This window comes from Triturus cristatus, chromosome 7 (assembly GCF_964204655.1).
Source record: "Triturus cristatus chromosome 7, aTriCri1.1, whole genome shotgun sequence".
NCBI lineage: Eukaryota > Metazoa > Chordata > Amphibia > Caudata > Salamandridae > Triturus > Triturus cristatus.
Window position 1 is genome coordinate 812,332,219 of NC_140590.1, and position 14,245 is coordinate 812,346,463.

Consider the following 14,245-nt stretch of genomic DNA (forward strand, 5'->3'; position numbering starts at 1 on the left):
CGGGACACACTGACTGCATTTTCTTGCTTAGGCTTTATTAACTGATAAGGCCTGGCCTGCCTGCTTCACCTGGTGCTGCTGCCAGTACTGGCGCTACAGCTGCCAGTCCTCAGGTCTTCGTTGGGTGAGGTTTGCGCTGGCTGGCACAGGCACTCCGACCTTGAATGGCCTTTGGGGACTCGGTGGTGGGTTGCGGCCGTGCGGGTATGCGGGGGCGTGGCAATGTGCAATCTGAAAAAATCTGCGCAGCCTGCCTGCTGCCGCACAGCCCCAACCCCACAAAAACAAAATCCAGCCCAAATCAGTGTCCCGCACACCGGGCCGGCAACACTGTGACTGAACTATTCATGAATCTCCATTCTCTTCTTGGCTCAGCCAGGGCAGGCCAGGCTCACAGCTTTGCTGGGAGTGGGACTGAGTCACTCTGGACTTTGGAGATGGAGACAGACAGTACTGCGGACGAGAAGTAGTTAAGGTTGCACAACACTCTCTGCCACTGCCAAATCCAGTAGTGAGGTAAATCATTAATATCAAATTCAATGACGTGTAGACCCAGCCCTGATAATTATGTGCCGGTGCTAAGCACCGTAAAGCACCGGCACAAATTAAGCACTGCCCTATGTCTTATTTTTGTGTTTTGTTTTAGGGCTCAGGACCAGTCATGAGCCCAAAGATGACTGCCACCACTTCCTGGTTGAGGTGGTCCAGCCAATCAGATCTCAGCTTTCCATCTGTTGACTCTGCGGATCCTCCGTGGTGTGATGTATGACAATTATTTGAACCTTAATTGTTCCAAAACTACTGAACAGATTTACACCAAAATACAAAGAAAAAGCACTTTTCCTGGACCAAGATCTAGCTTTCTGTTAAATTGATTGTATCCGGTCAGTGGTTTAGACTGTATCTGTGTCTAAAGTTCGTATGGAAAAATAAATGGGGAAAACACATTTTGGGACCCACCCCCTTGACAGTTCACCCTGAAACTTTCCATGCCCAAACTAATCAAAAAGTAGCACTTTTATGGAAAGTCTTGTGGCGATTCGTCAGATGGCGCCAAAGTTATTAGCAACACAAAAAAGGCATATCCTATGGAAACACGATCCTAACTAGAACTACCCACTGGGTGATGTATTACAACTTTTGTTTGTAAACTAGGCCTTCTACCTCACCCTCTCCTCCTGGTTACAGCAATACTGACTGTGCTTCAAGAAGATTTTTTTTTTTTTTTAAACAGGAATGTTTTTTATTTGCTTTCATAACCGGGCAAACTGAACATTGTCTCTGTCCAGCTTACACACAGAGAAATCACAACATAGCACATTATCAATAGTCCATTGCCATCTGATTCCACAAACCCCGAACAAACAGCGAGGTGCCCAGTCACTACATTTAGTACACAGTCCATGGTAGCTCCACCATTTCCTCCCATTTCTTGCTATAATTCTGGGGTTTCAAGAAGATCTTGCGCTTCCTTACCGCTCCTCTTGCCCCCTTACACACTGCCTCTCATAACATTCCCAAACTCCCTTTCATCTCATCTCTCCCTCTAAAATATTAATTTACCAGTAGCCTACCTGTAGGTATCAGAGTCTCCTCTAAGGGGCATATTAAAGTGTTAATAATATACGCAGTGCCTCGGAGAATAATAGTTTAACTAAGCTGCACAACGTGGACCCTCCTCTGGAATCTGTCCTCAGTAAAGTGGGGTTTCACTTCAGTCTTTGTGACTCGGAAACTGCTGTATCAGACAATACTTTTGCGTTCTGTTGCTTTTATCGCCATACTGCCAAACAGGCTTGCTGTATAGTTGACCTCCAAATGTAGTGCCTCCACTCTGTAAATGACTACTTTGTAAAGAATTGGACAGATACATTCGGAATGTATTTTGTAATACACAGCATTTTATTAATAAGCACAGTCCACACACTAAGACCAAGTGTACTATATTCTATTTATTACTGTGAGCTCAACTTTGTATATATTATCAGCTTGATGAGTTATCCTCAGTTCAATTATTTTATTTATTCTTTAGGTAAGTGACTGCATTCATTAAATTGTGCCTTTGCAGAACTTACTATGAGACAATACTTCTTGTGAGTCCGCAATGTGGCCGGTCAGGCTTAGACACTCTCAGCTTTGAAGCACTGGAACATTTCAATCTCTCATAGCCTGACCTGCCACCCTTTTCCCAGCATATGTTCCCTGTAGGTATGCTAAAGCTTTTCTCATCAGATGGGACTTGTATTCAAACCTGCATGTCTACGATGATACCTTCCCCAGAGTGAAAGACTCACAGAGAACGCGAGTTAGTCTCTTCCTAACACTAGTTGTAGGAACTAGTTAATCCTCGCCTTCATAATGTGAGTCAGCCATCCTTCACACCCGTCCTACATGCTGCTAGTCTACTGTGAGTAACAAGCAAGCACATCCTGTCATGAACCCTTATGCAGATCATGAGAAGTCGCCTATTATCCTATAGCCATAGACTGCTCCTCTCACTGCTGTGCACCCTGAACAGTGGGGTTGGTTCTACTGGCTCCAGACACGAGTCTAGAGGCGAATGCATCTTCACATACCACCGGGATCTCCTTAAACAAGATCTCCCTGGGATCTGCAGAGGAGGAATCTTCTTCCGAGTGCCCAGCAAGGACATCACTCTTGAACACCCAACTGCTTTCCTTCCCAGATCTTAATTGACATTCATCCAAACAGTAATGCCTCAGCGTTCTTCAGTGACATCACCGGCATGAGCCTGCGTGACTGATGACATGGATTCTACGCAGTGATGGAGTCCGTATACCACTGTGTACATATTTATAAAGAAAGAAAAATGTTGTCCTTGATGACAAAATGCATAATAATACTCATGCGTAAATGCCGTGCCATTTTCTGTGGTCATATTTGCACTGTGTGCACGTTGTAATGGGACAGTATTGTCACAAGTCCTAACCCAAAATCGTTTCCAGGAGTGTGTCTGAAAGCCTGCTACAGTTGCAAGTTTCTTTCAAGATGTATGTAGAACATAGATAGATTTAGAGGCAACAAAAACCAAAATGTAGTAGACAACAATTTGGACGTCAGTCACTGATTGTAGTTTTTTCTTTCTTTATTCCATTCCTTTTTTAATAAGCGCAGCCAATGCTTTTTATCTAGAAATGTGCTTCCTCAGGGCACAATCATGTGAAAAAGTGCTCTATTCCTTGTCTGAGTCACATCATCGCAATCTGTCACAGTGTCCTCCTCAGCGTGTTGCTGTTTCACCGTCCCAAATGTCGAACTCCAAGGGACTTCGGTCCTGATGCGGGGTAAGTACGGTACCCAGATATCATAGAAGGGAGAGGATCCTTGTTAATGCTGTGTTCAGCTATTAGAGTTCTGCAGACCACAGTGTCCCGAAAATACACATAGTAAAAAAGATGTAGCCTGAGAAACATTTTGATGTTCAGAAATGAACAAGTCTTCACCCAGACGTGTTTGTTAATCTCTATGTGTGACTTTACTGATTTATTTGAGAATCAAGCATGAAACCATTTGGTTAGTAGAAAGAGAGAACAAATACTCAGTGGGATTCATTTTCCCCGTTGACTTCTATTGAAGTGGGGACAATTTCAGATGGGGAAAACCTAAATCAAGGTGATTTTTGGCTTTAAAATCAGGAGTCTCGTGCCTGAATCGGGTCTGTTGGTATGTATGGGCTAGGTGTGCACAGTGACACTTGTAACAAGCGATCTTTTTTTAATTCAAGTTATTACAATGTAGCTGTCTATATTTGTTCCATTTGTTGACACTTTGACACAGGAACTCTCTTAGAAAGCAACTGGCAGTATTTCAAGTCAGAGTTTCTTTGTGGTCTATATTTAATGTATATGTATATGCCTCCAAGGTATTTTTTATCATATTGTTTTGAGTATACGTGCATGCACTCTTTCTCAATCAACAACACCCTTTACAGTGATTACTTCAGTGATTATAATCAATAACTGCAAGCTTTTCCTAGCATAATTTTTCAATCTTTTACCTTCATTTTTTGCATGAAGAATCACTGTGAATTTTTTACCAGCTTAAAATACGCAGATACACTGCACTATATGTAGTAATGCAGATGTGCACTGTTTCCATTACTGAGCTAGTCTGCCATGTCCACCAGCATGCTGAGTTAGGTCACAGTAGCGCTGTGTGGTCAGCACCCGGTGCAGAGATCTGTATGGTACTTATCGGTCATTGAGTTGGTTTGATGTTTTATCAGGTCTCGCCCACAGACAGCTGTCTGTTTTTGAAGCATCAATTGTGGAGTCTACCAGTGCTTACAGAGAGCTTTGTGCCAGGCTGTTGCCTACCATTGGTTTGCTTTCTTGTGACTCTTCTTTGCTTGCTTCTTTTTCAAATGCTCTCCTTCCTGTTCTTGTCCATCCCATGCAACACAGCTTCTTTACCCTTGCTTTTGATTGCATGGCTTGGATCATTCCACTGCTCACACTCGGGGAGCTGCATTGTTCTTTTTCTTTCAGCACTCCTGGGTGTACATGTGCTTTCTTACTGTTTCTTATTTGCGGCTTCCATCTTCAAATTGCAACCTGCTGCCCATCTCCTCCCCTGTGTGCTCCATGTTGCTCCCTCCACCCAAAGCTCATCTGTTGTTTCCCCCTCCTGGGCTTTTTCTCCCTCCTCCTTAATGTTCTCTATTGCCATCTCCCACGTGTTAACTTCTTTCCAACTGGCTCTCCCTATCAGCCACTCCGTTGTTCCCCTACCCTTCCCGTCCAGATGCAAAATATGTTTTTGGTTTGTTTGTCCCTTGGAGAGCCCAGCACCTGCTAGGTGCTGCTGGTTGCTCCGCAAAAAGTGCTTTATCCAAGGACCAATTATTTTTCCATTTCAAGTTTCACTTGCCAACTTGAAATGGTAACTAAAAATAAAAAATGGCGGATAAACGGCAGCCTTCTCACTCCATATGCATAATAACGTGTGGCGATGCATGCACGTGCATACGTGTCATTACAATAAGCTGCTATAGTCTTGACGCCCAAGCACACATACGCTGCACAAGCATAAGCAAAAGCGTTTGCAAAGCCAAGAGGTAGAAAAGGCTAGACCTGTTGGCTTTGTCAGTGCTTATTTTTCTAAATGTAATTAAAGTATAAGCAATTAGTTGGGAGTAGGCCCGTTATTTAGGAGAGTTCAGTTCTGTACGCTGAAATGGTAACCATTATATAATATCAGCGAGATTAGCATTCGGGCGCTCCACCGGCCCCTGCACCCCCCGCCCCCCCAGCTGAAACAAAAACTAGTAACGTGAGCGACGAAAGTAGGTGGTTTTTGCTTCTTTTCTACTTGGGGTTAATGTTATTTCCTGTGTCAATTGCCGACCTACATAGCAGTTTCTAAATCTCGCGTAGCACTATAAGGTGCTTCTCCTTTCTGCCGCCCCCAGCTACAATAATTAACGTCGAATGGAAAAAACGAAACCAACGGACGCAGGTGCAAGCAGTGGAAGTAATTCTCAAGAGAAAAGTTATCGTGTTAGCAGCTTCCACAAACACAACCGACATTGGTGACTGTTTGTTACTCTATCTGTTTTCTTGTGCATTTGCTTATCTCCAATGTCCCCCTTATCTGGTGTACTTTTTTGGCTGGAATTCCTTATTACGGCTAATAGGAGAAGGGTTTTCCTCATCTTGAAAATTCACCGAAAGTAGATTCAGCAACTTTAGGTCTGCAGGCTTGTGGTCTCCGTTTGGGTTTTTCGGGGTGAAGTAGAGCTCGATTGTTGTACCTCCCGCTGAGGAGCTGTTCTTGAATTTCAGTTCTTAGAAGAGTGAAAGAAACAGAGGGTTTGTGAAGTCACCAATTTAGGATCAAAGCCCCATTCGCAGGATTGTGCCCACTGGCAATGAAGGAAGGTGTCTGCTTCCTCACCATTGCTGAACCATGTGGTGCACAAGGTCGACACAACTGTTGGCTCAGATATCTGCCTTGGTTGTCCCTCTCGTATACATGACCATAGTTCAGAGCAGCACCCCAGAGGCGGTGAGGCCTGTAAGCAAATCAGAAGATTCCTTTAAGGCCCATCGTCTGAAATGGTGGGGCTGCCCTGGGTCCACCACATGTGTGCTACACTTTCAAAGGTGGACACAGGGTGCTCCATGATAAGACAATGCAAACCTTAATATTTGCACAGTTGTTTGAGGCAAAGGACATTTCAGGTCAGGATTGAAAGGTGCATTGGCAGAGTGGTCTGGGGGCTCCATGACTGCAATAGCAAGTAGTTGAGATGGTGAGAATTTTAAACCTCTCTTCCGTGACATGTCGCTATATAAAAACTTCAAATAAATACATAAGGTGAATTGATGTCGCTGTAGGTGGGCCCAATGATGTGAGTGCTCACACTTTACAAATAAAGCTGTCTCTAGGAGTCACAGAGCTACATACTGGGAAATGTTGCCCTTAATTAGTTCTGTTGGTTTTCCATATATTGTCTTCTGCATTAAGAGCACACCTTATGAGAGGACCCGTTTATTTTCCGGATGCGAGTGAAGTTCTCTGGTGAATGGGAAGTGTGTTCATGGTGCTGGAGTCCTTGACCTGGTCTGCTTAGACATTTTGTGATGGTATCCCCATCCCTGCGCCCGCTTGCTATCGAGCATGCCAGTTGCAAGCGATTTGGTGTGAGATCTCTCCAAACCCAAGTCTCGACCCTCTGAAATTCCCTCTCTTCCACCTAAGACCTGAGGGTTATTTTCGGAGTTTCAGGAAAGGACTGAAACCTGGAAACCTAAATGTTGTGTTTAGCCTGCTGCGACAGACAATCTGGGGTATACCTGAGCTTTAAAAAGGTTCCTCGCTTTCTTTGCTCCTATTTCATTGTGGTTCCTGTAGGTTTATATTTAATTGTTAAGCTGTTAAAACACAATTGCAAGTTTCAATATCATAAGTTACCATAGATCATGGTCATTGGTCGTTCATCTGGTCGGGGGCAGCTCCTCCGTAATGGTGGAGGAGCGCTGCCCCCCTGCTAAAAGCGTAAAAATAAAATGAAAATAAAAGCATTTTTTTGTTTTTGACTTTTTGTTACCAAAGCTTTGAAATATACACAGGGTGGGCTATGGCATTAAAGTATTCCCTTTCACCTCATGCTAGTGGCTGTTGGATGTATCATTCCACCCCCTATTCAGTGTGTCTGCATTGCTATGCATCAGGGACTATTTTATACATATCAAGTAGTACACTGAATTATCACACACCTTTTTTTTATTTCACAGATATATATAGAAAATGTTTTGTTTTTTCCCCCTGAAACAGGCTTTTTTAACGTTTTAGTTGGGACTCAAAATGCAAGCCAGACACTTTGGTTTTGCCAAAGCTTGCTTATTTTGGGCCTTTTGTTTACAGTTCAATACCTCTTTACATCAACACTAGGTTGAAAGTGCATAGGAAGAGGGAAGTTCACATTCATTATGCCGGGACACACTGGCGAGAAGCAGAGCAGCGACACATTTTGTATCACATCAGGGTTTGTTGCGGTGCCGGACTGGGAACAGCAACCAGCCCTGGCAGATTACTGCACGACTGGACCTCGGAGCGGAGGCAAGTGCTAGCAAGAAGCACCACTCCCACTTTTGTTACAGGGGTCCGATATTGCAGCATTGCTGCAAAACTGGCCCCCCCGTGACAAAACCGCCCCCACGGGCACAAAACTGCCCCCACCCCTCCTGCCCGCTGGGTAAAACGCCCGGTGCCCGCTATGGCCAGCCCGGCCCTGGTTCACTGTGACTGAAGACAGGAATAGTTCAGTTTTCATTGCTGTGATATACACACCTCCATATGGTCCACAATGCAATTGGAGACTAGAAGGTAACAAAGGGCCTTTGAAGTCAAAGTACTCTGCTGAAGAACATTGATGTAAGTTTCCAGAGTTGCAACTATGATACACATTTCTGAATTCAGGTTTTTTGCTTGCTGATAGTGAAGAACTGCTCCTTCCAGCACAGACTCAATTAAAATAGGACTAAATTATTATGCTGCATGGAATATGTAACTACCTACATCCTGGCACTGTTACACTCCTCTAATGAGCTAAAAACACGTGTGAAATACATCCTTAGGTGTTACAATGAAACATAACGTGAATTAATGTAGCACCAGATGCAGTGGCAGCTCCTTCCAGTGATTAGTGGTGGGGAGAATACAATAAAAAACAAATGCACACCAAAAAATAATTAAAAGCACACTTACCTGGCTGCCGACTTCCTTCTCTGCACCAATCCTGGACTCCGACTGCGCAGGCTCCTAGATGCAAAATCCCAACACTTCTCTCATGCTGGGAATACTATTCCCATCATGAGAGAAGAACTGGGATTGGTTTGAGCAGCTTTGTTTGCCGCTCAGACAGTGCATTGGAGTCTTGGGTGTTTTTCCAACCTGGATGTGCTGCACACAGAGAAACTTAAGTACACGTGTGTGTTTGGCCGGCTGTTAGACCCAAAATGCCTTGGATGGCATTGGCTGGCAAAAATACGTTCAAGCCATTGCAGTAGTCCTGTTGAGCCTTACTCATAGACCCAACCCCATTTTCATAGAAACAAAGTGCCTTCTGCAGTTTCCGTATTGGCTGCAATCCCTGTTTGGTCTTTGAGAGCATCTCTTCAGGACACTATACCAGCAGGGACAGCTGCAGGCCAGGCTGGATGCACATTGGAGGTGGCTGTACCGTTCTCAGCACAAAAAGGCAGAGACTGCTGTTCTTCGGGTCTGAGGTGCTTCGACAGAGATGTTTGTTGGTTTTAGTAAGATAGTACCTGGGGGTTCTGGTTGCACGGATCTCACTCATCTGTGAATAGTTTATTAGGCTGTTGGTACTTGGAGTTTAGCGTTGCCTGTTGCTGCTAACTCCTTAACTATTACTGTGCCTGTCACTTTACGAAATGTATTTTGTTCCCTGCTGGTTATTTTGTTGTTGTTGTTATAGTAACTAATTATTTAGTGGCCTTTCGAATGCTGTAGTATTATGGGTGGCTAATTGTGCAGGTTTGGACTGATTTCTTCCGGCTGGAGAGCCCATCTGTCCCAGAGATGCAGGAGCTCTGCAGAAAGAATTTATAAAGTCAAGTTTAAATAAAACATGATGATGGGCTTTATAGCTGCTTGTATTTGTGAGCTGGCTTGAATATACAGCATCACGTTTCATGTGGTTGCGTGGCTGTATGAATATGTGCATTTTCCAGTGGCAAGACTTGCTGCTTTCAGTTGAGATGACAAATCCGACTTAAATATTATGTTTTCCTACCTAATGCAGTGAACATGTTTAGGTCTGGTGTTGCCATGAGCTTTGATTTCTATCTATCTATCTATCTATCTATCTATCTATCTATCTATCTATCTATCTATCTATCTATCTATCTATCTATCTATCTATCTATCTATCTATCTATCTATCTATCTATCTATCTATCTATCTATCTATCTATCTATCTATCTATCTATTTTAAACCATTTCAACTAGGACCTTTCTTGTACTTTTGTGTGCACATTTAGTTTCTTACCATTATCACTTTCATAAATTGAAAACAAACTTAAACCGCTCTTTAAGTATTCCACGAGAGTGCAATCGAATTTACCCTTCAGCATGTTTCCCCCCTTCTCTCAGCACCTTTCTTTTCATAACATTATGAATAATTTTCCAGAGCTTTGTCCTCTTGAGCCGCTCAAATGTACACTTTCACTTTTATACAGCTTTGCCTATTGAACCGCGCACCCACGTGCTTTCACTCCATGTTGCACTCTCCCTTTCATATTTGCATTCACCACCCTCCACATTGCTCTCTCTCCGTTTGCATCCCTCCCTCCATCCTCTGTTTTGCTTTCTCCCACGCCACCTGTGTTGCTTCCACCCGTGCACCCCTGTGTGGCTTCCCCCCAGTTGTATTCTTTCCCCTAGGCGCATTCTTCCCACCACCCGCTTGTGTTACTTTTTTTTTTTCCTAATCCAACTTGAATCAGTAAACAAAAGAAAAAGAAAGTGCTTGCTTTATTTTGTGCAAAAAGAACAATTGATGGACAGAATGCTGAACAGTGTCATACATTCACCCCAGTACAAAAATCTGGACCTAAATCCATAGTTTTTTTGCTCCCTATGCCATTCCAGTTTAGACCCGGCCATATGCAAATCAGTCTTGACCCTGTGCCCCATGGGAACAGTCCAGCCTTGAACTGCCAGGCCAAGTCCTACTCGGACTGGAAACCAGCATCTTAGGACTGGTTCCGGGGTTCCACCCCTCATCAGCCAGGCTAGCTTGATTCCAGTGGCATGTAGAGCACAGGACCCACTTCTGGGCATACCCGTCCCACTCGGGGTGACAAATGCAAAAAGAACAATTGATGGACAGAATGCTGAACAATGTGATACATTCACCCCAGTACAGAGATCTGGCCTAAATCCTTTGTTTTTTTGCTTCCCATGCTATTCCAGTTTAGACCCAGCCATATGCAAATCAGTCTTGACCCTGTTCCCCATGGCAACAGTCCAACCCGAACTGCCAGATCAAGTCTGCCCTAAACTGGAAACAAGCATCTTAAGACCAGCTTCTGGGTTACACTCTTCATCTTCCAGGCTAGCTTGACCCAGTGGCATGGAGAGCACGGGACCCATGTCTGGGCATACCCATCCCACACGGGGTGGCAAATGCAAAAAGAACAATTGATGGACAGAATACTGAACAATGTCATACATTCACCCCAGTACAAAACTCTAGGCCTAAATCCATAGTTTTTTTGCTCCCTATGCCATTCCAGTTTAGACCCGGCCATATGCAAATCAGTCTTGACCCTGTGCCTCATGGGAACAGTCCAGCCCGAACTGACAAGCCAAGTCTTCCCTGGACTGGAAACAAGCATCCTGGGACCAGTTTCTGGGTTTCACCCCTCATCAGCCAGGCTAGCTTGACTCCAGTGGCATGGAGATAACAGGACCCACATGTGGGCATACCCGGCCCATGTGCATCCTTGGTGCGTGCGCCTACAACATGAAGAAGTTGACCAAGTATGCTTTCCCCTCCACCCTTTTATTAGCCATGCCGCATAGCATCACGGATGCTGTGCAACATGTGAGAAACCCTTAGCAAAGCCAATAGATCCCAAAGGCAACATTTGATGGCTTTGCCAATGCTTTTTCTATTATTGTTCTCCATTTCAGAGCTGCACAGCTCCCACTGTGATGCTCTGCTGGCGAGACTAATCCGTCCTGCGCTTCCATCACTGTAGCTCTCTTCCCCGCGGCCACTCAGACAGAGGCATGGCTCTTTGCTGATAAAAAGAGAAGTGGCGTTTCCAAAACAAAACCTTGTTTACAGCAGTTGTTACGCCGCCCCATCTTTCATTTTATCAGCCGTCCTGTGAGACGCACTGTGCTGCAGACCGTCATCCGGCCTGGCTTGTGCCACTACGAGGGCTGCGAGCATGGAGTATTGTTGTTTCCATTCCCCTGCTGCAGCTTTTTCAAGCACTTTGTTTTGTTCATTCGGTGCTCCCAGTGTCGGGCCATGTCTGGGCAGCGACACCTTGCCCTTGCAGCCTTCACATACGGGTCCATAGTTCAATCTCTCAGAGCATTCTTCATGGTTAGCAAGGCTCCTATTTATGGCACATTGTTACTCGGGACTAGGATTTCATGCCAGCACTGGGGAGCAAAGAAATAGCTCCGAACAGAGTTTAGCCTTCTCTCAATTCACAAATGTAGCACCCATGCTCAGTGGTAGGCTAACCACATAGAATTATTTTTATTTTATGGTTGCTGCCTGTGCTAACACACCCCTGGGCAGAATCTTCTGTCTATACAGTAACTATTGGGGTGTACATATATTTATTACCATAGGGCTCTTCATACTGCATGCATATATGGGATAACATTTTTCTCCATGTCAATAGGGTGATCAGAGCATTTTCCGTTGTCATGGCTACTCCTATTTCTGGAATGTAGTTTCTTTTACAATCAGTACTTTAAATGGGAGTGCACTGGATTCCAAGTCAACAGTTTAGTCACTAGACTTGAGCAACAGTACTGGTATGCACACAGTCCTACACTACATTTATTGCTACAGTGCAGAAGTCAATTTCGAATTTATTACCACAATAAACCAAAATTGGCAGGAGAAAAACACTTTTTACTGCCTCACAGATTGCAGGCAATTACTTTGCACGTGGAAAAACCTCTCCCAATAGTCACTCATCTCTTCAATGTGATTTTACAAAACTGCACAAGTTTAATGCCTTGAATCCTGGTTTTGGTTAAATGTAGTGTGTTAAAACAACTACACTTGCAAAGGTACCATAGCATAAACCATATATGCAGATGTGTAGGGTATAATATTCCATTTATTACCATTGCTGAAGGTGGGCCATCATGACTTGTGAGGGGCTCTCACCACACATAATGATAATAGCATAAATTACACTCTGCGCATCTGCATACATGATGTGTATATTTTTCTCTCCCTTGACGCTGAGAAAGTGTTTGATGTGGTCCATTGGTCCTTTGTTGAACAGACACTATTGAATTTCGGTTTTGTCCCCCACTTAAGGAAGTGGGTGGTGGTGTTCTGCAAGTGTTCGGTTGCGGTTGAGGGGAGAACATCTGCCGAATTCACGATGGGCAGGGAGATTTGGCAGGGGAGTCCCATCTCCCCGCTTTTATTCGCTCTAATGTTGGAATCCTTGGCTTGTGTGGTGTAGTTACACCACAGAGTTGGAGGGTTCCCTATATCCATTGTGGATGACCAGGAACAACAAATATTGTTGCTGACGACATTCTCCTGCAAGCACAATCCTGACGCTCTTTCAGCTGTTGAGACTCGCAGCGGGAGGCACAAAACCCGGCACGGATTAGCTTTGGGAGCAGCACAGTCAGTGGCCGTGGAGGATGGGCCAAACATCATACTCCAATGGGAGTGGACGTTTAAAGATTTAATCAGGCCCCCAGTTGGAACATCATTGCTGAGGAGGAACAGGCACTGAAGAAAGCCGTAAGGCTGAAACGCGTCTGCCTAGCGTTTCATGGACACAGCAATTCTATGCCATGCGCTGATGTATTGGTAATAAAGTTCCCTCTTTATCACCATGTGTAGATATATATGTGTGTGCGTGTGAGCATACTATATATGTACATTTTTTCAAATAATATATATATAGATATAGATATATCTATATAGATATAGATATATATATAGATAGATATAAATATATATGTATACAAACAAGTTTGCTATCCTCTCTGCCACAAAGGGCGGCGGGCTTCAGTGAGGGCGCAAGACCTCCTAAGTGCAACAAGAGTCCTCTCCTTAACGGCGAAGAAATACTCAAGCCCAAATCCATTTCACGTAGATGATTTATTCCATAAGCAAGTTGTAAGCCAAACGCCCGACGCGTTTCGGTACAGCCGCACCTTGGTCATGGGTCGAGGGAACATTTGTAAATCATAATTACATATAGTGCACAATAAACATAAGTGTAGGACTACATATCCTAAATGCTGCAGTTTAAAGGTGAAAAACAGCGGACATTTTGTAATGGTGAAAGTCAATAAGTATTTCACTTATTATTTTCTGGATACAAAGATGCTGCAAATTATCGTGAAAACTTTGTTCAAATAATAACACAGATCTTTTTATAATGCTGGTTCCTCACTTGGATACCTCATCAGTCCATTGTGTTTGGTCTTTGCTAAAACCAGCAAACAATTCCGCCCCAGTGGGCCAATACTCAAATACGAATATACCTTAATAATTAATCCTTTTTGTATGATTTCAATTCCGCCCAAGTGGGCATACCTATCAAACAACAAAATTAAATCCATTTTACACTGTGTTACCAGTAATGAAAATACCAAATTAATGAATTAAACAGCATTCATGATCCTATATAAGATATTCATAGCTCTTTTGTTTTTCTCCTTCCAGCAAGGTGATATCATCGTCTCCTACAGTAAAACATAAAAAAAAGTGCAATTAATAAAATGTGACTGTTAAAAGCAAACATGGCAAGAGAATCATTTCATTGTAGCGATGGACAGAATTTCAGACACAATAATACAAGAAACCTTATCCCAAATGGACTGATAATTCCTCGTCTTTATTCAACCCTATTGGATGCATGGTACCAAACTTTATGATCTTCCTAGACTCTAAGCGTCTCAATTCCCTTACCCTGTTACCTCCTCTTTCAGTGACGGGAATTCTATCAACTGGGGCAATACGAG

General features: G+C 43.7%; 2 protein-coding genes across 2 annotated transcripts in view; one reads left to right on the plus strand and one right to left on the minus strand.

Moving 5' to 3' along the window:
* CCDC69 (coiled-coil domain containing 69) overlaps window positions 1-14,245 on the plus strand; it is a 127,979-nt gene that overhangs the window by 57,972 nt on the left and 55,762 nt on the right. The window lies entirely within an intron of this gene.
* LOC146810625 (platelet-derived growth factor receptor-like protein) overlaps window positions 13,826-14,245 on the minus strand; it is a 119,221-nt gene continuing 118,801 nt past the window's right edge. The window contains exon 6 of the mRNA XM_085617680.1: window positions 13,826-13,966. Coding sequence (XP_085473806.1) covers window positions 13,886-13,966 — 81 coding nt within the window. The 3' untranslated portion in view covers window positions 13,826-13,885. The remainder of the gene's footprint in view (window positions 13,967-14,245) is intronic.